This window comes from Zootoca vivipara, chromosome 13, assembly GCF_963506605.1.
Source record: "Zootoca vivipara chromosome 13, rZooViv1.1, whole genome shotgun sequence".
In the NCBI taxonomy this organism is placed as follows: domain Eukaryota; kingdom Metazoa; phylum Chordata; class Lepidosauria; order Squamata; family Lacertidae; genus Zootoca; species Zootoca vivipara.
The window spans coordinates 25816236-25840518 of NC_083288.1; the positions used below are offsets into that span (position 1 = coordinate 25816236).

Here is a 24283-nt window from a genome sequence, read left to right on the forward strand (position 1 = left end):
TCTCTTCTTTGTGATAAGCCGCCCTGAGCCCGGTTTTTGACTGGGGAGGGCGGGGTATAAATAAAAATTTATTATTATTATTATTATTATTATAACTTGCTAGGCAGGTGCTAGTTATTCCTATTAGCATAGTTCTGACTGGGCTTGTTCTCTTGTCTCCCAAAGAGGGAGGTTGGGGTGGGTGGGTTGAGGGCTGTCACCGCAGCTTCCTGAATTAAGATTGATGAAAGACATTTTGCTGAGAGGAACTGCACATCAACTGTAAAGATAGATGCAGTGCTCCGAGCACCGCCTGGCTCATTATCTAGGCTAGAATCTATCTTCCTGCCTGTAGGAAGCATCTGCCTGTGTTCCTGTTTAAACAAGGCAGATCTGAGTAACAGCCACTCTTTACGTTTCAAACATGGGGGTCACTCATTGCTTCTTCATCCCAGAATCCTAGACGTAACTTAATAACTGCAGGCAACTGAGCCAGCCTGCAACCTCCACCTTCAAACTGAATAAAAATGCAGGTTCGCACCTTCAACAGCCGGTCTATTCCCCCCCCCCCTATTTTTGATGTCGTTTCCCTCCTTCTCCACATAGCCTCTGCTTTGGGTAACATCCTGCCTGATCATGCGTACTGGAGAACTCAAAAGCTTGCAGCTGGCACACTATTTTGCAACGTTTTGGTTGGCCATAATAAAGGTGTTGCCCAACTGTGGACTTGAGGGCTCTGCTTCCCTAGCTTACATATCAACATGGCTGCCTTTTGTTGTTTTTTCCAGGTGCCCCTACTTCTGCCAACACTATAGAGGCAACCATTTAAAGCTACTTAAGATACTACTATGACTGATGAATTAGCTTGCAGAAGCAGCTTGGGAAGGATTTTCTCCTGCAGGTGAAACTCAGAAAATTAGAATATCGTCAAAAAGTGCATTTATTTCAGTAATGCAACTTATTATTATTTATTTCTCTTTTAATTTTTACAAATGCTTTCTTTTGGAAATTCCACAGTAATAAAACAAATAGTTACAATAATACAAAAATAAACATCGCTATTACATTTCATTACAGTAATTACATTCCATTTATAATTGACCCGCCTAACGACAAATAATTACAATTGCAACAAATAAAGGCTTGACATATCTTGCTTTGCATGTCATGCATCTATCTCATATATTGGTTTCACCTTTTAAGTTGCATTACTGAAATAAATGCACTTTTCGACGATATTCTTATTTTCCAAGTTTCACCTGTAGTTGGATAAAACCGGTAAATGCCCTCGGTTCTCAAGCCAATCAACATTCATGGAGGGATGTGTAATTCAGACAACCAACATTACCCCATCAGCTACACCACGAAGGAATGAAAATACAGTGCAGAATTCAGAGCTGGTAATGGTGATGAGGAGGGAGAATTCAGCAGCTGCAGCAAAAAGCAGAAGGGCTTAAGTGGAGCCCAAGGTTATCTGTCAAGGCAGCCGTGAGTCCCTGATCCTGCAACTGAAGGGAAGGCAGGCAGGAAGGCAATCAAACTGTGTCCCAGGTTCAAGGTTCGACCCAAGGATGGAACTGAAGGATAACCGAAGAAACCTCTTGAATATGAATAGGCAGGTGCGGATCACATAATAAAACCAGATTCCTATTAAAGGTTTCTGGTTAAGGTTGTTCTCTGGTAAAACATACGTAGTTTGATGTACAGTTTTTCAGCAGACAACTGAATTGGAACATTCAAGAAATCCAAAAGCCAGTTAACTATGTTCCAATATGCATATTAGTTCAACAGCAGATCAGCATGAGCTGGAAGTTGCAAATATCAAATTTGCCAAGCATGGGACTGGGGGAAGAGGAGGTTTTGGAGTGGCTTGAGGTCTTTCTTCTAGGAAAAGATATGAGCCATGGTACCTGCACTGGCATGCAGCACAACTGTGGTGCAAAATTTGGATGGTTTACACAGCACAATTCTACCCATGTCTACTCAGAGGAAGCCCTATTGAATTAAAGGGGGCTTACTCCCAGGTAAGTGGGGCTATGATTGCAGTCTTCATCATGCATGGGGCATACAGTATTGCTGCATGCAACTGTCATGTGGGATGTCATGCCACAATTACCCTGCATAGGTTTGTGTGACTTTTTTCAACATCTCGCCCAAAGATGCCCCGAAGGCCCAACCTTTACAAAAGGAGGCTATCCAATTACATTCCTCACTGCACAGCAGTCAACTAGCTATCACCTGCAAATCTGAGAAAAACATGCTTTGGGACAGTTGTGCTACTGAGTCTGGCGGTTTAGTGGTATGCCCTCAGGGTTTGCATCTACAAATCAGTCTTAGTGGATTAAGAAATCTTCCCTGAACCCACCATTATTACCTGGGCTTTGTATACTTACTTTCTACTTCCTCCCTGTACTTTTCCATTTCTTCCCCTCAGAGCCATTTGCTAGCAGATCTTATGGCACTTCCTTTTGATCTACTGCTGGTTTGTTTTTGTTTTCTTAATGTTACTCAGTGCATTGTTACTCAAGTCCTCTCTTTGCTAGTTCCCAGCTGTAGTCAAGGTTTGTTCTTTTTTATCAGTTTTTTTTAATTCATTTGATTCCTCTTTTCAGCCTACAACGTCAGCATAAAAGTCTCAAGTTCCCTTTGGCAACTCTGGAACATTTCCTTCAAAGCTACCAACGCATCACCCGACAAAATAACCATTCCCTCGCTATTTCTGTCCTGCTTTGCCGACTCAATGAGGTGCTAGAGAATGGCGCAAACGTGATTCAACACCATAAAAACCGCACGAGGCAACAACGCAGAAACCAAAGGTTAAATACATAAACCAGCAGAAAATATAAACCCACTAGTGTAGCAACTAGGAAGCGGGCAAAAAGTCTGATCAAGAACACACATTAAAAACATTTAAGAAATTGAAAGCCTATTGAACAACAACAAAAAGTCTTCAGCTTGGAACAAAGTGTCATCGGGAAGGCAGCCAAATCAATCTTTTGGGGAAGGGCATTCAGCAACAAAGAAGGTCCTATCACATGCTCCTGCTAAACAAGCCACAGATGTACCGGTACGTTGAAGGATGTACAACAAGGCCTCTCCCCTTAACCTCAGAAAACAGCCATGTGAATATGGCAAGAAGCAGCTGGCAGCCTTCCTCAAGGTAGGTGCCGGATTCCTACTCTGGTCAGCCAGCAAGGGAAGGCTAGCCTAGAGGTTTTCAACCTTTTTGAGTCCACGGCTCCCTTGACCAACTCCATTCTTTCTGCGGCACCCCTGTGGGGCTCAGGAGCCCAGTTATGTCACCCCTTTCCTGCAGAGCTTGCAGCCTCTCACCCTTTTTTGAACACCCTCCCTTGTGGAGGGTTCCCTCAGCGTCCTCTCAAGGCAGAGCCGTGAGGGGGCATCAGAGGAGGGAGGGAAAGAAAAAGGCCAGTGTTGCTCACGGCACCCCAGGGTGCCACAGCACACTGGTTGAAAACCACTGGCCTAGAGTAAAGAGGAGTCTTGGCATCTTGGTTCTTTGCCATCATTTAGGGCCTGTGCAGTGAAATGCTTTGTATGTTTACTCAGCAGTTCCATGGGACTCCCTTCCTGGTTAGGTACAGGATTTCGGCCTTAAAAGATAAATAACCAGCGATCCAAACTGAGCCGAGAAGCAAATGAGAAAGCAGCATGGATGGTACAGCAAATGACTCATATGCCAACTTCAGCCAGCAACAAGAGCATTTTTTTGTTTGTTAAATAACCTTTTTATTTATTTTGAAGGAAAAAGACTATGAAAACATTTCCAATTTACATACACAGGGTATAACACGACAAGAGCATTCTCAGACTAGACTGGATTTTCAATAAGAACACTGACCTGTTCTTGGAGGTCAAGGAAACAGCAAGCCTGGACACTTCCTGCAATCCCCATCCTCAGAGGCCACTACCCCAACCCAGGCTCTCCTCAGACCCCACCTCTGCCCATCATTTTTTGCCCCTTTCCTCCATCTTATCACCAGCTCCTCACCTACTTCTGTAGTTTTCCTCTCCACACAGGTTAACCAATTTAATATCAACACTTCTCTTATTGTTCCCATGGGGTTCACAATGCACAATGAGGCTGATTATCCAAATCTTTATCAGTGGGATTTGGCTAGTAGAATTCCCTTCCCTGCTATCTGTTTTCAGCACCCCACCTTTCAACCAAAGGGACTTCAAAGAACATGTACAAATAGAAGAAGTTTGTCAATCCAAGCATGAGCCACAATCCTTGCTCCCATAAAAAGGCGCTCACCTCTTTCCCCTAGATTTATGCTTCTTCAAACATCCAGGCCAAAACACCTCTTGACATCACCTCATCACTTCCTACTTCTATTCCTAAAAGCTGGGAACTGAATGGGGTGGAGATCTTTTTTTTTAAAAAAAAAGATCTTAAACTTATTTGCCTAATTGATCTCAAATCTAGGATTTACTGGCATGTTTCCATTTAGCTTCAATATATATTTATAATTATTACCCCTTTCTGACTCAGTTGCTCTCTCCCAGTGGATGAGACAAAAACGATGCTGAGAGATGGAGAACAAGCTGGACAACAGGCATGGTGGTAATTTAGGGTGGGCAAGAACACAGACTGACTTTGTGAAAAATAGCATCCCTACCCCCACACTTCTGATTCTGCTAGGTCCACAGGGGTGGCCAACTCCCAAGAGACTGCGATCTACTTACAGAGTTTAAAACTGGCAGTGATCTACCCCCTTTTGGGGGGTTCAAGTCAAAGTTGTTGAGCTTTTTTTGGGAGGAGGAAGGCCCTTTTTAAAAGGCATTCAGATCAAAGTTGTTGTTGAGCTTTTTTTTAGGGAGACGGAGAGCGCCATTTGGGGGGGGGGGGTACAGGGCAAAAAAATTGAGCTTTTTTTAGGGGAGCCAAAGTTGTTGAGCTTCTTTGGGGGGAGCCAGTGATCTACCATTGATCTACCACAGACATCCAGTGATCTACCGGTAGATCACGATCTACCTGTTGGACGTGCCTGTGTTAGGATGAAGGCAAAGTCTTTGAAACCTGACCTCTCCTACACAAGGAAGCAGCACTCGCCCCACACAGGCATGCTATCATGTAAATTAGTGTGTCATACTGGGACCTGGGAGACCAGGGTTCAAATCCTCACACAGCCATAAAACTCACTGGGTCACCTCAGCCCAGTCATCAATTCTCAGCCTAACCTACCTCACAGGGCTGCTGTGAAGATAATATGAAGGGATGGAGACCTCTTTGGAGGAAAGATGCATTTAATAATGTAGCATGTTGGTTGAGACACTAAAAGCAATGATCCAGGAAGCCTTTCACCCCCCTCAGCAGCATCTCAACTTTGCCACAAACTCACTAAATTGATCCAAGGTAATCTATTATTCTTAGCCTGAGCTCCCATTTGCAATATAGTGGTAACAGTATTGATCTACCTTACTGAGTTCTTATGGCAGATGACACTCGTGCTATTTGCTTTACATCTGCTGTTTGCCTGACACTTGCCAGGCCATTTTTGCATGCTCTGATTGTTACTGATCAGATGATCTCTGGGGACATTCCTGTCTCCTGTACTTTTAAAGGAAAATAAGCATTTCTCCTTTCCCCAGTCTACTCAAGTTTCTCTTCCTCTTATGTCTTATCCTTTCATTGCCAAACACACATACATTAAAAGATTCCTTCAACTTCTTTTCATTGTTTCCACCCTAAAATCACATGTGGTCAGGCTCAAGCCTGCATAATAGTTCTACTGTCTGACCTGGAAGTCTTTATGTGAATAAATACACCCCTGCTCAGAAGAAATATAAAGTAGGTGCTTACACACATTACAAGTGCTACAGAGTGATTGAAAGTCCCACACCATTAGGAGGCCTTAGGCGAACTGTTCTACTCCACAGGAACTTACACTACAATTATTCTGAAAAATCTTCTAGGTAGCAAAAGCCTGTTTTTCCTGCAACAGACTAAAATGGCAAGTGTTCCAAAAGTTGCAAACTTACAGGGTTGATGCAAGGATGACTAAGGTATGAGCACTATAATTATAACTATTTTTTTATTAGAAATACTTTTCGGTGACAGTCCTTCGCTTTAGGCAACATCTAGCTTCTTCTTTCTTTTGTTTTTGCCATTTTTTTCCTCCATGGCAACATCTAGCTTCAAAGTAAGACATAGAACTATGAATCAGCAAGTCCCCAGTCCAAATCTTAGATCCATCATGAACTTCATTATGCCAAGCCTCAGTTCCCCATCTATGCAAATTTGACCCCATTATTTATTTTCCTTGTACCGCCATGCACCTGTAGCTGTCAACAATGTGCAACACTTCAAGTCACCTGATGAAGTGGGGTATGTAGCCTGGGAAATCCCAACCCACAATAAACAAGGTTAATCTTCTAAGGCGCCATTATTTATTGCAATAGACCCCAACCTGCAACCATATGGTTTTTATTTATCATAATTTTTATCATTATGACAGCAGCAGCATGTGTAGGTTAATAACCTTGCAGCTATGAGACTCAGGAAGCCCCCAGGAGAAATCTCACCTCAGGGCTACAGCAGAAGTAAGCCACCCTCACACGAACACACACACACCTTAAAAGACCCACAACTACAACATGAGGACAATTAATACTGACCTACCGTACAGGTCTGTTGTTAAGGATTCCTGACCTAATGCATGTGAACCGTTTTGAACACACCAAAATTCAAAGTATTAATTCTCATCCAATAATATATAATAATATACAATATAATATATATATATATATATATATATATATATATATATATATATATATATATATATATGTATATGTATATCTATATAGATATAGCTATACTGTATAGACAGATATAGATATAAATGCCCCAATTTTCACGAGCCTCTCTTCTTTCCCTACGAGCTCCGCATCCTACACTGCAAGGCCGGGCTCATCCCATCGCTAGACGTTTACCTGGTGGGCCACTGCCTGCCCAAAGGCCTCAACCGCCCCTCAGCAACAGGAACAAGGGATGGGGTTGGGGGAGAAAAGAAGACGGAAGTAACCGCCACTTCGGACCGGACACTACTTCCTATCACGTGATCGCAGCGTGACCTGAAAAAAACCAAGCCGACACGCGCTCCCGCCCCCTCCCTCAGTCATTCTCCGAAAGAGAGAGCAAACGGGGGTGGAGTCAGAGAGGGGGCGTGGAAAGCAAAAAGAGAGAGAGAGCGCGCGCGCGCTAAATGATTGACAGCGGAGGGCAGGCGCGTGGTGGGGTGGGGAGGAGGAAGCTACGCCATTGGCTGGAAGGAAGCCGTTTGCTTATCCCTCATTGGCCACGGTGGGAGAAGAGAGGGGAGATTAGAACGCGACGCGAACCGTTCAGGTCGTTGGGCGGGATTCCGTGTAGGATTCCGCCCATTGGTTTCTTGGGAGGTTAAGGCTGTGGCAGTGATTGGTTAGAAAAAGAAGAGGAGGCGGGAGAAACTTACAGTATTGTCTGATAGCGGGTGGGAGTGCGGTAGGAGTGTTGATTGGTAGTTGTTGGAGCAATGAGAAACTTTTATTGGCTGGAGGGAGCGGGAAAGGAGCAAAGGGGTTTGGCAGCTGGGAAAACAAAAATACAAAAAGAAGGGAGTGGCTGCGTTGGGATCGAGGAATGTGACCTGTGTGGAAGGAAAAGGTGCGGGAAATGGTTTGTGAAACGGATCTATTAGGAGTCTGGGACACACAGTAGCAGGGAGGGCTAGCATACGAATTACTTGCGTGTGTATAAAGCAGACACGTGTGTGAGAGATCAACTAACTGAAAGGTTGCATCGGGGTGGGTTGTGATTTTCGGAGAGAACTCGTGATCTCTGGGTCGGATGTTGGTGGGGAGAAATTAATTGCTAGCTTGGGGATTTGTCCCCAGCATTTTGTATTCAGGGGAAAGACACGTGTGTTGTGGCCGCTTGGCCGCTAGATGCTTTTGGACTACAGCTCCCATTATCCCCGACCAATGGCATTTGGAATGCTACAAGTTCCCCAGTCCTGTTGTATGCGATGTAATCTGCATGTGTGCATGAAGAAGAGACTAGGCTTTTGTGAGACATACTGCATTTCCAGTTCAGTTGTAATAGCAGCAGCAGCACTACCAGTTGTGTATAATGTATTTCATACTGTAAAGTGACAACGAGGTAACTCTGAAATCAATTCCACTCCCATTAGTATTGTAGGTGGGGCTGAGTCTGAGGTGGAAAAGGAGATTTGTTCATGCAAGACAAGGCAGGACGGAGTGAGTAAAAATTGTAAACTGTTTGGATTACGGCACACGAACATACCCTGTTTCCCCTATTTTCAGACGTAATCATAAAATAAGCCATAGTAGGATTTTTAAGCATTCAAGGAATATAAGCCATACCCTGAAAATAAGACGTAGTGATAGGTGCAGCAGCAACGCCAGCCGCGGCAGGAGGGAAAAAAATGACATCCCCTGAAAATAAGCCATAGTGGTTTGTGGTTTTTTTTACGAAAAATAAATATAAGATGGTGTCTTATTTTCGGAGAAACACGATATATCAGGAAGGCCGTGAGATGAGGTTGCTATGTATCTCTGTTGAAATCAGCAATGGCAGGTGACTGTTTCTTAGAAAGTGATCAACAAGTTTGTACAAGATCACATATGTTTATAGCTTCTGTTTCATAACAGCTAGAGAGATAGCTATCTCAGCTGCTACTCCCAAGTGTTTATTTATTTTGAATAAAGATATACTGTACATGGCCTTTCCCCCACCTTTTCTGCACAAACCTATGCACCTATAAGCCTGTTCCTTTGTTGCTGAAGTTTTGGACTTTTGGACATTATTAATACAGTTCTAGTTACATGTTTTGTATGTCTATATTCCTTCCCTCACACTGGAAAATTATGTAAGTGCCTATTATGAATGACATTGCTATTTCCTAGTCTGAAAGCTTTGCACCTCTACATTTTATAGGCAGTTTTTAAAGGTTGCATATATATTAAAAGTGTAAGTAGTACGTTTTCGAAGACAGGAGTGCCTGGCATGCTCTGGTCCATGGGGTCACGAAGAGTCGGACACGACTAGACGACTAAACAACAACAAAGCAAGTTGTCTGAATAGGAACTAAACGTAGCTTTGCTTCTCGCAGTGAGGGAACCGCCAGAAGGCCCTTGGCGCTGGACCTTAGCGTCCGGGCAGAACGATGGGGGTGGAGACACTCCTTCAGGTATACTGGACCGAGGCTGTTTAGGGCTTTAAAGGTCAGCACCAACACTTTGAATTGTGCTCAGAAACGTACTGGGAGCCAATGTAGGCCTTTCAGGACCGGTGTTATGTGGTCTCGGCAGCCGCTCCCAGTCACCAGTCTAGCTGCCACATTCTGGATTAGTTGTAGTTTCTGGGTAACCTTCAAAGGTAGCCCCACATAGAGCGCATTGCAGTAATCCAAGCGAGAGATAACCAGAGCATGCACCACTCTGGTGAGGCAGTCCGCAGGCAGCTAAAGTCTCAGCCTGCGTACCAGATGGAGCTGATAGACAGCTGCCCTGGACACAGAATTGACCTGCGCCTCCATAGACAGCTGTGAATCCAAAATGACTCCCAGGCTGCGCACCGGGTCTTTCAGGGGCACAGTTACCCCCTTTAGGACCAGGGAGTCCTCCTCACCTGCCTGCCTCCTGCCCCCTACAAACAGTACTTCTGTCTTATCCATCCTCCAACCGCCTCCAGGCACTAACACAGGACCTTCACCGCCTTCACTGGTTCTGATTTGAAAGAGAGGTAGAGCTGGGTATCATCCGCATACTGATGAACACCCAGCCCAAATCCCCTGATGATCTCTCCCAGCGGCTGCATGTAGATGTTAAAAAGCATGGGGGAGAGGACAGAGCCTTGAGGCACCCCACAAGTGAGAGCCCAGGGGTCTGAACACTCATCCCCCACCACAACTTTCTGAACACGGCCCAGGAGGAAGGAGCGGAACCACTGTATGACAGTGCCCCCAGCTCCCAACCCCTCTAGACGGTCCAGAAGGATGTTATGGTTGATGGTGTCAAAAGCCGCTGAAAGATCCAGCAGAACTAGGAAACAGCTCTCACCTTTGTCCCTAGCCCGCCAGAGATCATCAACCAGTGCGACCAAGGCAGTTTCAGTCCCATGATGAGGCCTGAATCCCGACTGGAAGGGATCCAAATGGTCCGCTTCTTCCAGGCGTGCAAACAAAAACACTGATTTTTGCCAACTGCCTCTACCCCACTTTTAAAAGTCAGGGGATGTGAGGGAAACACATATAAAATAAACCGAACAAATGGTCCCTGTTTGGGGCAGGGGCCAAAACACTCCAAGGAGCCTCTGTTACGAGGGAGATTCCCAGGTTCTTAGTAGCACAGGCCTAGTACTGAATGGGTAGGGTTGGAGTATGTAATTAACTACCAAGACACAAGTATCTGGTAATAAAATGTAATATTAGATTTATTAAGGGAAGTCTGAGTCTAAAAGCATTCAAAAGGAGATAAAGTGATTTATTGTTGTTCCGCTTTGTTTTCTGGCCGCTTCTTCCAGGCGTGCCTGGAGTTGTTCAGCCACCACTCGCTCAATCACCTTGCCCAAGAATGGAAAATTTGAGACTGGGCGATAATTAGCCATATTTGCCGGGTCTAAAGATGTCTTTTTAAGAAGTGGTTTAATGACCGCCTCTTTCAGCGGGTCTGGGAAGACTCCCTCACAGAGGGAAGCATTCACCACCCCGCGGAGCCCATCGCCCAACCCTTCCCGGCTCGCTTTTATTAGCCAGGATGGGCAAGGGTCAAGGAGACAGGTGGTCGGTTTCACTCGTCCAAGCAGCCTGTCCACATCCTCAGAGGTAACAGATTGGAATTGATCCCATAGAACATGACTAGACAGGGCTCTGGCACTCTCCCGCCCCGGCCCTGCTCCCAAGGTGGAGTCTACCTAATTATTATAATTATACAATAATCTTATATATATATAAAAATGTAAAAATTGTGAAACTGCGTTTGACACTTTTCTCCGTAACTGCTTGACCGATCGTCCTGAAATTTTGACACAACGATCCAGGCCACTCCTAGAGCGTTGTTGGGGGCAAAATTCCCTCAAATCACACACCTGCGCAGGTACAGACCTGCTTTTCCACCAACTCAAACAGCGCCCTCAAGTGGCGTAATACCCTCCTCCACCCCCTCCCTTCCTGTGAAATCTAAGCCACACCCACAAACCAAATGACATCATCATCAACCAAGCAACTGAAAATCCTCCAAGGCGGCCATTATCACACCCCTACGCCTTTGTTTAATGTAGGCCCATGACAGGCCCGGGGGGGGGAACCCACAACAATGCACTTGGGGGCACGGCAAGGGGTTTTTACTTTACCATTTAGCACCACTACCCCCCCAAAAAAAACACCACCAAAAAACCAACATTGCCAAGTGGAGGTCGGGGCCTGCCTTGGGGGGGGGGTGTGGCACAGGACACAGCACAGCCTTTGATTTATGTAGGCCCCTGCACGGCAAGGGTTTTTTACTTTACCATTTAGCAACACTACCACACCGGTCAGGGGGACGACGACGACGACAAACTGAATAGATCATGGATTGGGACACATGGGGCCAGTCACAGGGATAAGCCACAACAACACACCACACCCACAAACCCTGCCTCGGCCTTGGCTCCATTTTACATACTAGGCCTCAGGTCTACAGCCCATTAAATACTATCCCAAATGGAGCCCTGGGTGGGAGGTGGGGGGGGAGGAGCCCAAATAGGTCATGGGCTGACGTAGGGTGGGGAGGGGGTAGATAACCACCCCATTTACAATCCCCTACCTTCCCCTTGCCACTTCCTGGGTTTTTTATGGAACTGAAAAACTCGGGTACTTCAGAACGCACCTTTTATTGCCAGGCCCTTATAGGGCCCGGGCCAGGTAGATAATGTGGCCCTGTTTTTAACCCTTTTGTTACTTTTATCATTTTACTGATTGTGAATATGCTGACCAAGGCCCCCTTTAGATTTGGAGGCCCACCCCAAGTGGCCCATATGACCCCCCTCCTTCTGTCTGGGCCTGTCTGTTGCTACGGGGCTATGGGGCTTCGCTATTTGACCCCCCCCCCGGGTTGGGATTCTTTAAGTAGTTATCTGGGTCCCAGGGCACATCATCATCCCCTATCCTTAATCTAAATATATAGAAATGTTCACGATTCGTTCGCAGGGGCCAATGTATGGAGATACAGGGGGGAGGGGACAACAGAGGGCTCAGACAAAAGTAAATACTGGGAAATAGAACCCAGAAACTGACAACTCCTTCTCCAATGATGGGGGCCAATGTAGGAAGATACTGGGGGTAGGGGCCAACACTCCCCAGGAACAACAGAGGGTTCAGACAAAAGTGCATGCTGGGAAATAGAACCCAGAACCTAACAGTTCCTTTTCGAAGGGTGGGGGCCAAGGTATGGAAATACAGGGGGGAGGGGCCAACACTCCCCAGGGACAACAGAGGGAAGGGTATCCTACTGAAACACAGGGATGAGCTGGGGTGGAGGGAGGAGGGGCAGGATACGTCATGGATCGTGACAGGGTGGGGGGGTGTCACAGGAAAGAACCACAGCAACGCGTAGCCGGGTCAGCTAGTTATAATTATAAAATAATTATAATAATATTATTATTATTCAATGCATTCACAACAAGGAAAAGAACACAGCATTTAGTTTATGGTATCATTTTACGTGGTCTTAAAACATTGGCAGTCCTTATAGGTCCTCCACAAACAGGTTTGTGAGGCTGGTGGAAAAACTTTACTTTCTTTTCCCCTTGTGTATGGAAAAAAAAGGGAGATCAGGTTTTATTGCAATCCTAAGCACGCTCGAAAGCACGTCAAAGTGCAAGCAGATAAATAGGTACCACTCCGGTGGGAAGGTAAATGGCATTTCTGTGTGCTGCTCTGGTTCTCCAGAAGCGGCTTAGTCATGCTGGCCACATGACCTGGAAGCTGTACGCCGGCTCCCTCAGCCAATAAAGCGAGATGAGTGCCGCAACCCCAGAGTCGTCTGCGACTGGACCTAACAGTCAGGGGTCCCTTTAACTTTACCTTTAAGCACGCTTAGGAACAAGTAGGTTCCACTGGACACAGTGGGACTTGCTTCCAGCTAAACATGTACAGTGGTACTTCGGTTTATGAACACAATTGGTTCCGGAAGTCTGTTCATAAACTGAAGCGTTCATAAACTGAAGCAAACTTTCCCATTGAAAGTAATGGAAAGTGGATTAATCTGTTCCAGACGGTCCGCGGAGTACTTAAACTGAAGCGTTCATAAACTGAAGCGAACTTTCCCATTGAAAGTAATGGAAAGTGGATCAATCCCTTCCAGACGGGTCCGCGGCGTTCGTAAACCGAAAATTTGTAAACCGAGGTGTTCATAAACCGAGGTTCCACTGTATAGGATTTCACACTGTAAGCCCCTCTTCTATTTCTACAGCAGACGTTTCCTCCCTGAGAATTCTGCCTTCAGATTTTGTAGAATTGCCACCTTAGCATGCAGCCTGGAGTCTGAAATCCAGCTGTGTTACTGACAAAGATAGCAGTCAGAATATTTAGCTGACAGCATACGAATCAATATGGTTAACCTGACCCAGAACACTCACCCACCCCACTCACACACAAAACAAAGACTACCACAGCCAACCACAAAGGAACAACCATATCCTAGACCAACCCCAAGATCTCTCACCATCAAAATAAATCAAGTGAACAGTAGAGAACCTACACGAGCGACGCTGACAGAACCCCCCCCACACCTATTAAGCAAAATAGAAACATTGTTACCCCACCCCACCCTCCCCATCTACTTTCCTTTCCTTCCCTTCTCCTCACCAATGTCTCAACAAATGAAACTGATATGTAAAAATGCTAAGAGAGACATTGCACATATCCTTGTAAACCAAGAAAACCCTTAATAAAAATTATTTTTTTAAAAAAGAATATTTAGCTGAATCATTACCTAATTCTGTTTTCTGTTTTGTCGGTCATGCATTTACAGAGACACAAACAAATACATAATTAAGTTTTGTGTTTAGAGGTATGTGTTTTCTGTAACTCTGTGGGTGTTTGTTTTATAAAAGATGATATAAATAAACACTTTTTCCCATTATATGCAGCCTAATGCCATCCCTGTTTATTTGGGAATAGGTCCCATGCAGAAGGCTGCCATTATTTTAAGTCGGCTTTTCATACATGCATTCCACATTGATGGCCCTCACTGCCTATCATGGAAATCTTAATGCTTACTAGGCAACATGTTTAGAAGACTCTGATTGTAACCAAGAAAAACACATGGAAAAGGAGAAGCTCCCTCTTGTATACCATTTCATTGGGCAATTACGTAGCTGAGCTTTAAAAATAAATAGCCTGATTGGTCTGGCGTCAGATTGGCCAAATGGCAATCATATGCTGAGAGAGAAATGCAATATTTACACAAAGCTGCACACCCATTCTGGAAGATAAACAGCATTCATTGTGTGAGTTTGGAATGCTTGCAAATCCCTGTGGATTTAATTTTACTGAGGAAGGTATTCCAGACACAGGAAGCTACTGATTCACAATTTCTTTGCCTCAATGCAACAGCCTTTAGCTGCCCTCAGCCCGGTCTTGGCCGGGGAGGGCGGGGTATGAATAAAAATTTACTTACTTACTTACACCTGGCCCATAAAGCTCTTTGCACAAACACTGCATTTATTGGATACAAGGAGTGGATGCATTGTCTTGTTGCAGTGAAAGGAAGATTCATTGAGAGGTTATTTCTCCTGCCGGGTATGTTGCTTGCCAGAAAAATCAAGCTGACTATTTATTATTTAGGAAGCATGTAAAAATAAAGTGCTGCGCTAAGACAAAAAGCAAAAGGCAGTCTTTCTTGCAGGCTTTCAGTTTTAAGAAAGGGAAAAGGACAGGGAGGAAAAGAATAAAAAGCAAAGTCAGACACCTTAAAGTAATGTAACAGTAATGTAACTGTCTTTATAATGGAGATGGTTTAGGAAGAGAGGAGGATAGGGCTGCCTCAAGACATTGTGCCACACGAGGAAGGTGGCCCTGCTCTTCCTGCTGCCGCCTCTGGCTTGAAATAGTTTTTGCTGCTGCGTTATTGGCAGTAACACAACAATGTCTAAGTCCTCCTGGGCTATCTTCTGCCATGATCCACGTGGTTGGGACCTGGGAGACCAAGATTCAAATCCCCACTCGGCCATGAAGATCATTGGGTGACCTTGGGCCTGCCACTGCCTCTCAGCCTAAACTGCCTCACAGGGTTGAGGGGGGATTAAATGAGGAGAGGAAGAACCGGGGGGTGGGTGGGTGGGAGGTGGGGTAGAAATGCAATAAATAGATATCACGCTGTTTGCTTGCTGCATCTGGCCTGTCTCCCCCACCTCCAGGGGCGTAGCCAGGATGAAAATCAGGGGGGGCAAGGGGCGGGGCCAAGGGGCGGGGGAGGGGCCACAGCGGGGCAAGGAAAGCTCCCTTCTCCCTTGCCAGCTTTCCCTCCTCCCCCTCCGCGATCGGCAGGGGCGAGGGGGAGCCAGGATCAGCCCGAAATCGGGCTGCTCCGACTCCCTCCTCCCCCTCCGCGATCAGCAGGGGCGAGGGGGAGCCAGGATCAGCCCGAAATCGGGCTGCTCCGATCCCCTCCTCCCCCTCTGCAATCGCCGGGGCAGGTGGAGGGAAAGCCCCAGAGCCGCGCAAAGCGGTTGCCTGGCTTCCCCTCCGCCCGCTCCACAGCCAGCCAGGGAGAAGGGAGACGGCAGCGGGGCAGGCTGGCCAGCGGCTCTGCTTCTAGGGGGGGGGGCAATTGCCCCCTCCTGCCCCCCTGCCTACGCCCATGCCCACCTCCCCTAATTTGTGGCATCTGTGAAGTGACCAGTGGTGGTCCCAAAGAATATGTAAAAATTAAAAAAAGGTAAAGGACCCCTGGATGCCCAGTCAAAGGTGACTATGGGGTTGCAGCGCTCATCTCGCTTTCAGGCTGAGGGAGCCGGCGTTTGTCCACAGACAGCTTTCCGGGTTATGTGGCCAGCATGACTAAACTGCTTCTGGCGTAACGGAACACCGTGACAGAAACCAGAGCACACAGAAACGCTGTTTACCTTCCTGTCGCAGCAGTACCTGTTTATCTACTTGCACTTTAACGTGCTTTCGAACTGCTTGGTTGGCAGGAGCTGGGACAGAGCAAAGGGAGCTCACCCCGTTGAGCGGATTCGAACTGCCAACCTTCTGATCAGCAAGCCCAAGAGGCTCAGTGATTTAGACCACAGTGAAAGTGTCCCAAAGAATAATGCTTTGCTGTTTATTACTACAGTTAAACTTTAAACTGTGTTTGCTGCAACAACTGCAAATACTGTTTAAGGTGTGTGCTAGAGTCAACTGCACTCACAAGGACTTGTGGGATCTGTAGAGGCCTTTGAGAGTGCTGCAGTGGAGATTGCGGTGTGGGGAAGGGATGGGTCGGATCCAGCAAGCAAACGAAATGGCAACACTGAGTGGCTTGGCAGGTGAAGGCAGCTGCAGATTAGCAGGGGGACACTGATCCACCATTCATCTCAATCACTGTCTGAGACAAGAGGATCACCCTTGTCTACTGGTAGGGTTGGCCCAGAAGGAGGAGCCAAATGGCTGCTGGTCCTTCAGTCAAATGAATGCAGTAAACCAGGCTGCCCCATCGCTGTCTCTGCAGCAGGCAGATGGAATTATTACTAATAGATGGCTGTTAAGGGGGGAACATCATTAAACTGAACAGAAAATGTACCTATCTGGAAATTCCTCAACTTTATATATGTTTTTGTAACTGTTGTTATTTAATTATGCTGCATTGCATAGTAACCCTTTACTGTAAATATGTGTTGATACTGTAAATATGGATTGATTAATCTCTACAGTATGTTGACAAGAGAGGAGGAGCTTTACAGCTGATAATTCTGGTTTCTTTCTTTCTTTTTCCTTGCTTGCAAACTAGGGTTACAGCTTATGACTCAGACCCTTGGACAGGCTCTTTGACATTTGGGCTGTGACTTTTATTGTTCCACTTAACCCATCAGTCGGTGTGGGATTTATTGTTATACTTAACCAGTATGAGAAAAAGAGGCTGACTATCCTGCTTTGAGCTCTTTCAGTTTCAAGAGCAGAATCATTTCTGCTGTGAGGCTCAAATGGATTGTTTCTGACTTCTGCTTCCTCCTTTCAAACTGGCAAATAAAATATAGTTCTGTTTTATTAAGCATGGAACACCCTTAAAATGCTTCGCAAGGGACAATTCAGTACCAAGTGGGATTATTAGGCTCTATTTAAAGAAAAAGCAGGATGTTCCTGTCTTTGCAGAGATTGCCGGGCTGTGGGCAACAGCCAGCAACCCCGTGGAGAATTTTGCTTGAGTGATACTGTTATATATTTAAAAACCTGTATTTGTTTATGGTTCCTCAGTGATTCATTTTGACGGGAGGCGGAGCAGTAAGTTACCTTTGCTCTTGACTCACCTCTGAGATTTTCTGCCCTCGGTTCAATCCTTGGATATTTACGTGGATGATTACATCATATCAAAGGCTGTGGTTTGTAAGGGCTTTTGCCGTCTCCATACAGCTTGCAGCACTGGAAAGCAGTGAAGCTGGACTGAGGCCCTTTTAGTTAAAGAGCCTCACAAGATTTGGTTTGCACTGAATTTAGTAGTATTTGACCGGAGTTCCTGGAGCTCTTGGGGACCCAGGTGGTGCTGTGGGCTAAACCACTGAGCCTAGGGCTTGCTGATCAGAAGGTCGGCGGTTCGAATCCCTGTGACGGGGTGAGCTCCCGTTGCTTGGTCCCAGCTCCTGCCAACCTAGCAGTTCGAAAGCACATCAAAATGCAAGTAGATAAATAGGAACCGCTATAGCGGGAAGGTAAACGGCGTTTCCATGTGCTGGTGGTATACTTCCTTATAACCTGGCCTCGGGGGTTGCATTACTCCATACCATCCTACATTTCTCCGGTAAAAATAACGACGTCCTAAGGAAAAGTGCCTGTTGTTTTTGTCAATGGAGTTTTCTTGGCAGGGATACTGGAGTGGCTTGCCGGTTCCTGCTCTAGGTGGATCACGTTTAGTCAAAACTCTCCACTATGACCTGTCCGTCTTGGGTGGCCCTGCACGGCACAGCTCATAGCTTCTCTGAGTTATAGCTCAAGCCCCTTCGCCATGACAAGGCAGTGATCCATGAAGTTTGACCAAACTGCGGGAGGCAGTGGAAGACAGGAGTGCCTGGCGTGCTCTTGTCCATGGGGTCACGAAGAGTCGGACACGACTAAACAACAAGAAGGAAAAGTGGGACGCTGCAGGGTCAAATCAGAAACTGGGGTGGCTTCTGATGATCTGTGACTGTCCCTGGAAAATAAGGACACTTGGAAGCTCTGCATTTTATTTTGTTGAGCATTAAGCCTAAGGCAAGAGTGAGGAACCTTTCTCAGCCCTGAGGGCTGCAATGTCTCCTGAAGGGCAGGCTTCTGCATGCTACATGCCAGTGGCTGGTGAGTCCAGAGGCAAAAGGGCAGGGCTCCTGATTTTGTACGGTACGCTACATTTCAGCCACAGAAAAACCAGGGGTTTCTACACTCCTTCTCCATCTCTTCAACCAGGCCCACAAGAAGCATCGCCACACTTCAAGGACACATGCAGCTGGGCAAAAGCACTTGAGGAGCCTCCAGAGCAGGGCAGATGAGGGGTCTGGCCTAGGGAGAGGGGGGCACAGAGTAGTTCGAAACCCATGGGCCAGAAAGACGGACATGGCAGATTGCACCCACTAGGCCTGAGGTTCCACAGCCTAGACCAGGCATAGGCAACCTTGGCTCTCCAGACGTTTTGGAACTACAACTCCCATGATGCCTAGCTAACAGAGCCAGTGGTCAAGGATCATGGGAGTTGTAGTTCCAAAACACCTGGAGAGCCAAGGTTGCCTATGCCTGGCCTAGACTAAGGCATCGCAGGGGAGGAATGTTCTGGGGACGGTGTGTTGTTCGGGGATGATTTTTGTGTTGTGTAAACAAAATAACAGAAATGTTACTTTAAAATGTAATTAAGGAGAAACAGTCTGTTTATGAGGCATGCACAATTTTTCTATTTATTTTCTTGCATCCTTTTTTCCATCTTGGTACTCAATGTGGCATATGTGTGGCTCTCAGGCAGCACTGACTACTCGGGTCGGATTAGTTTTAACAAGATGGCCGCTTCATGTTATTCAGAGGACAGCTCAGTTGGTTAGAGCATGATGCTAATAGCACCAAGGTCACAGGTTTGATTCCCATAAGGGACAGCTGCATATTCCTGCTTTGCAGGGGGTTGGACGAGACGATCTTTAGGGTCCCTTCCAGCTCTATGATTTTATATGTCTTCAACCCATATCCTTAATCCAAATGGGGCAGAGGTGGGGAGTTGCTTGTCTCCATGACAGGTTGGCAAGCCTATTCCATGTAGCCCTCTGCAGTGGGCTTGCTGAATTAGCCAGGGCTGCAGTGTCCTAGCAACTTGATTTTGCAGTTTTGAGAAGTGCAGCACTTGATTCCTGATGCAACAGAAGCAGTTGCCGGGGGGAAAGAAATGTTGACTCTGCTCAAGGATTTGCTAACATGAGAAACCACACCGACAGGAAAGTCCCAGAAACTTTCCCAGAACCTTCAGGGTTCCCACTCTTCCAAATATTGACACTACTCAGCCTGCGCTGAACTTTCCGTTGGCTGAAGGAGCAGAAAATGGAGCACTCAGTCTGGGCACATCTATGCTACAGACGTATATTGATGTTATATTCTGGATAACTATCTCATAGAATCGCAGAGTTGGAAGAGACCACAAGGGCCATCCAGTCCAACCCCCTGCCAAGCAGGAAACACCATCAAAGCATTCCTGACAGATGGCTGTCAAGCCTCCGCTTAAGGACCTCCAAAGAAGGAGACTCCACCACACTCCTTGACAGCAAATTCCACTGTCAAACAGCTCTTACTGTCAGGAAGTTCTTCCTAATGTTTAGGTGGAATCTTCTTTCTTGTAGTTTGAATCCATTGCTCCGTGTCTGCTTCTCTGGAGCAGCAGAAAACAACCTTTCTCCCTCCTCTATATGACATCCTTTTATATATTTGAACATGGCTATCATATCACCCCTTAACCTTCTCTTCTCCAGGCTAAACATACCCAGCTCCCTAAGCCGTTCCTCATAAGGCATCTCGAGTCTCCCCATTCACATATGATATTCCTTGGAGTGTGGATTCCTTTTTCTAGGCAAGTTGAAACACATCGGCCTGCCCTCTTACCTACGACTGAGGCCTTGGAGAACGAAAAATACGCCAAGGTTTGGGCACCATTCCACTCTCCAGACCTTGCCACCTCATCCCATCACACTATGTGCTAGCCAAATGAGAACAAGCTGCTACATGCTCTGAGCAGCTCCCCCGGAAAGGATCAAGGAACAGACTAAGCTTGATTAAGAGAAGGCAAGATTGGAGCAGTTAAGGCGGCATGAAAACAGCCCTTGTCTCCTCGAGTGGGTAAGTGCCAAGACCCAGCTGGCTTTACTCACTTCCTTGCAGGCCGAGTGACGACTTGCAAGTGGCTCTCTGGCAACAACAATGTCTCTTTGCTACGTGCACGGTCCCAGCTGGGAGCTGGCGTGAAAAGAAAACAGTTTCCATACTAACACAAAGTATTAGTAGGGAGTATATTTTTCCTGTGTACTGAGAGCAGAGTCTGAGTGGGGTGGGGGAGAGTGGAGGGTTTAGGTGGAGGGGGAAATCAACCAAACACCCGGTGGACATACACAGTTGTACAAAGTCAATCATTTGACAGAAAGAAAACAAGGACGCCTGTCTGAGGAGAGATGAACAAGTGATTCATAGCCTGCTCGAGCGAAAGCCCCACAGCCACATTGCATGCATGGGTTTGGGTGCCTTGCTCTGCTGCAGACGTTTTTAGAAATATTAGCTTCAAAACATAAATTCCCCCCTTCACTTTCACATTTCAGGAGACAAATGTTTGTATACATTTCATGCCGCATATTCAAGTGCTCACAATTACAGGCAATTTCATGCTAGGAGAGGGGATTTAAAGCTAGTTCTCAAATAAGGTGTGCATGATAGTACCAGACACAAGCAAGCAGCAGGCTTAGCTTTCAAGTTTAATACGTACATAATAGGTATCGTCGGAGGAGTGTACAGGCAGCCACCATGATCTTACCTCACCCCATCAAAAACTCGGACTATTTATGTGAAAGGACCTCACATAGGTTGTAAATGATCCATCAACTGTTGCTGATTGAGGGCCTCTCCAGTTTACCTATTTGTAAGCGTACTGAGTTGCTTGAATAAAGCTTACCCAGAAGTTAGATTATATCCAATCTTTATTGAGCGTTGATGTTTATTGGGCCACAAGGAAGTAACACAACAATGAACATTGTCCTACATCCTGGTTTGTGGGTCGTTTACATACCTTTCCATCACTGTTTAAGGCATTTCCTCATCAATTTCCAAACAGTAAAAAGTTGTGATTCTTTTTTAAAAGCGGATTTATTGCGCACAGGATGACCGAGCCCTTTAATTCGTTTTAATTGTGTACACCTGAATTTCCGACATCGGCTTGAATTCCTCCCACAAAAAGTAGTGGCTGTCTTGGAAGCACAAGTGTTAAGCAGCCATTGAATTTCTTTCCTGCAGGAAAAATAATAATCACAAAATCCCAGACCACAAGCGTTTTAGCTGGTCTGCCTTTTGGCAGCAAGGGTTACTGTTTTAAGGGAGATGCAGAAACTGGGAGTATCCTAGTCCACCCATTGGGAATCATTGGGAATTAAGACTTTTACCTCCCGAACCCTTTCCTCCTGTCCATGAATCATGGCTCATGCACTTAGGGTTGATTTGCAAAAGATAAACGCTTCCTGCAGTTATGAAATCCTTTCCTTCTGTCATTCTTGGCTGATGCAGTGAGGCAGGGCTGGCTTACTCAGGGCTGGTGACCATTCCCTCCCCCCCTCCATAAACCACTCTTCAAACATCTCATTTATTTACAAAGCTTTAATAGAGCAGAGAGGCACATGGAAAGGCATTGCCCAATACACAGGTGGCGGAGTAAGGGTCTAAGAGCATAGGGAGGGAGAGAGAGCAGTTTCAACTATACAAAATGATTAGATTTTAATTTGCAGCTTCCAGAGAGATGAATGGGGCATTGGGGAGGCAGGTGAGAGAGAAGAGGGAGGGAGGGAGAGAGAGAGGTGGCGGCGGCAGGGATTCAGAAGTGAATCAATTGCAGATATCCCCTCCAGCATATCAGTTCGAATTCAGCTGCAAATTGTGCTTTTTCAAACTTGATTTCCGGGAATCTAACGGTAGTCTTCAGGCCAGCTACCTGGTTATTTTCACTAGTCTCACATACTAGTTTTAGAATTTCAGATTTGGATGGGTGAAAAAATGTTAAGAACCGCCATGCTGGATTACACCAAACGAGCAGCCCTGTGGACAACGACAGCTCTTATGCACGCACCCCGAACCCCGGAACCTCACAAGCAAAGGCACAGTAAAGATAGCCACCCTTTTGTCACTTGTGCCCAGCCTCTGGCCGTCAGAAAGATGATACAGTATATTCCTTCTGAATGTGAAGGTTTGGATACCAGCGACTGTGGCTCCTCCCCCCCCCACTTCCTTTCCCCTTGTGCTAAATAATTCACTGAACACAAACCAAACACTGCGAAATGAAAGACAAATCTGGAACAGAAAAGAGAAGATAGTTGTTAAAAGGAAATAATCCAATCCATCTTGGTGAAAAAGGAGAGGTTTTCCATCAATGGGACAGCTCCCGACTCTACCCCTTCACTGCTTGCGCTAGGTGGTGGGGTGGATAGGGGGTGGGGAGGGACGGTTTTCGGAGCTAAGAGCGCAGGGAGGTCTCTCTTCACAGCTGGAGTGACTCAGTTCCATAACATGATCTACAGAAGGAGAGGAAAAACATAAGCATTTGGGGAGGGGGGAGTTCTCGACGTGTAGGACATCAACATGCCAAAATTTTACACCAGTTTCAAATCACTTTAAAGATGGTTTTTCCTCTGGCAGCCATCATTTGTGAAGGTGCTGACATTTCCATGTAAGAATAATAATAATTAAATACATAAATAAAAATAATTATAATAATAATTTTATTTATACCCCGCCCTTCCCATTCAAGACCGGGCTCAGGGCGGCTAACAACAAGAATATCAAAGCAAGCATAAAAGAAACAATTCAATTAAAGTGCAGATTAAATACAATGTTAAAATTCAATTTTAAAATTAGGAATCTACAAGTGCAACCTCATTTAAATATCTGTAGGATAAAGTCTTATGGGAGGGGAACACTGGGGTCAGACTGAGTCAGTCCAAAGCCAAGCAGAACAGCTCTGTCTTGCAGGCCCTACGAAAAGATGACAACTCCCGCTGGGCCCTAGTCTCCTGAGAAAGAGCGTTCCACCAGGTCGGGGCTAGTACTGAGAAGGCCCTGGCCCTGGTCGAGGCCAGTCTAACCACCTTGTGACTCGGGATCTCCAGTATGTTATTATTTGTGGACCTTAATGTCCTCTGCAGGGCATACCGGGAGAGGCGGTCCCATAGGTACGAGGGTCCTAAGCCGCATAAGGCTTTAAAGGTCAAAACCAGCACCTTAAACCTGACCCTGTATTCCACCGGGAGCCAGTGCAGCTGGTAAAGAAGCCCGTTGCTCTTTCCTATGGCTCCTATTCCCAGGGTTTCCTGTGGGATTGGCTGTGACAGTCAAAACTGGTTCTCAACTAACTTTAAAAAAAGTAATCTTCCCTTGTAGAAGCCAAAGCAAGGAGGGGATGAGATGGTTGTCACAGTTAGGGAATTAAGAAGGCATCAACTTCCGTTCCACCCTTTATCAGTCGCATGCAGGACTCCTGTTTTGCGTTTGGCTTCTGACGAAGCCTACATTGTTAGTCTCACTGCCCACTGTGGTTGAACTTTTCATAACTGCATTATGTTATTCTGCACCATTCATTTCAATGCAAAGAAAAGGCAGTGCAAACTGGAGAGGGGAAACATGACAATCATTCTATATTGTTTGTAGGCTGAAAACAACAATGGTGAATAATGATCATATTCACTGGATTAATTTCTGTTCTGGACATGGGACATCACCCAAACCACATCACCATCAACACAATTTGTTTTTTGCACCCTGTCCATCTGACTGCGCTGCTGGACGAATCAGGTATTTTGTGGGGTGCATGGCAGATCACCTGACTGCAGCCAGGCAAGTGGAGATGT

At 46.0% G+C, this 24283-nt stretch overlaps 2 protein-coding genes across 5 annotated transcripts in view; both read right to left on the minus strand.

Annotated features, from left to right (window-relative positions):
• STARD3 (StAR related lipid transfer domain containing 3) overlaps positions 1–7114 on the minus strand; it is a 29175-nt gene extending 22061 nt beyond the window's left edge. For 2 of the 4 annotated variants that reach the window (XM_035134948.2, XM_060281505.1), the window contains exon 1: positions 6940–7114. The gene's annotated coding sequence lies outside the window, so the exon portion shown is untranslated. Of the gene's footprint in view, positions 1–2372; positions 6731–6939 lie in introns of those variants that run through there. The other 2 variants (XM_035134947.2, XM_035134949.2) reach the window with 2 other exon arrangements.
• A 12725-nt stretch (positions 7115–19839) lies between these two features.
• The window catches only part of PPP1R1B (protein phosphatase 1 regulatory inhibitor subunit 1B), a 55285-nt gene continuing 50841 nt past the window's right edge, over positions 19840–24283 (minus strand). The window contains exon 9 of the mRNA XM_035135147.2: positions 19840–22951. Within this exon, the coding sequence (XP_034991038.2) occupies positions 22848–22951 (104 nt within the window). The 3' untranslated portion in view covers positions 19840–22847. The remainder of the gene's footprint in view (positions 22952–24283) is intronic.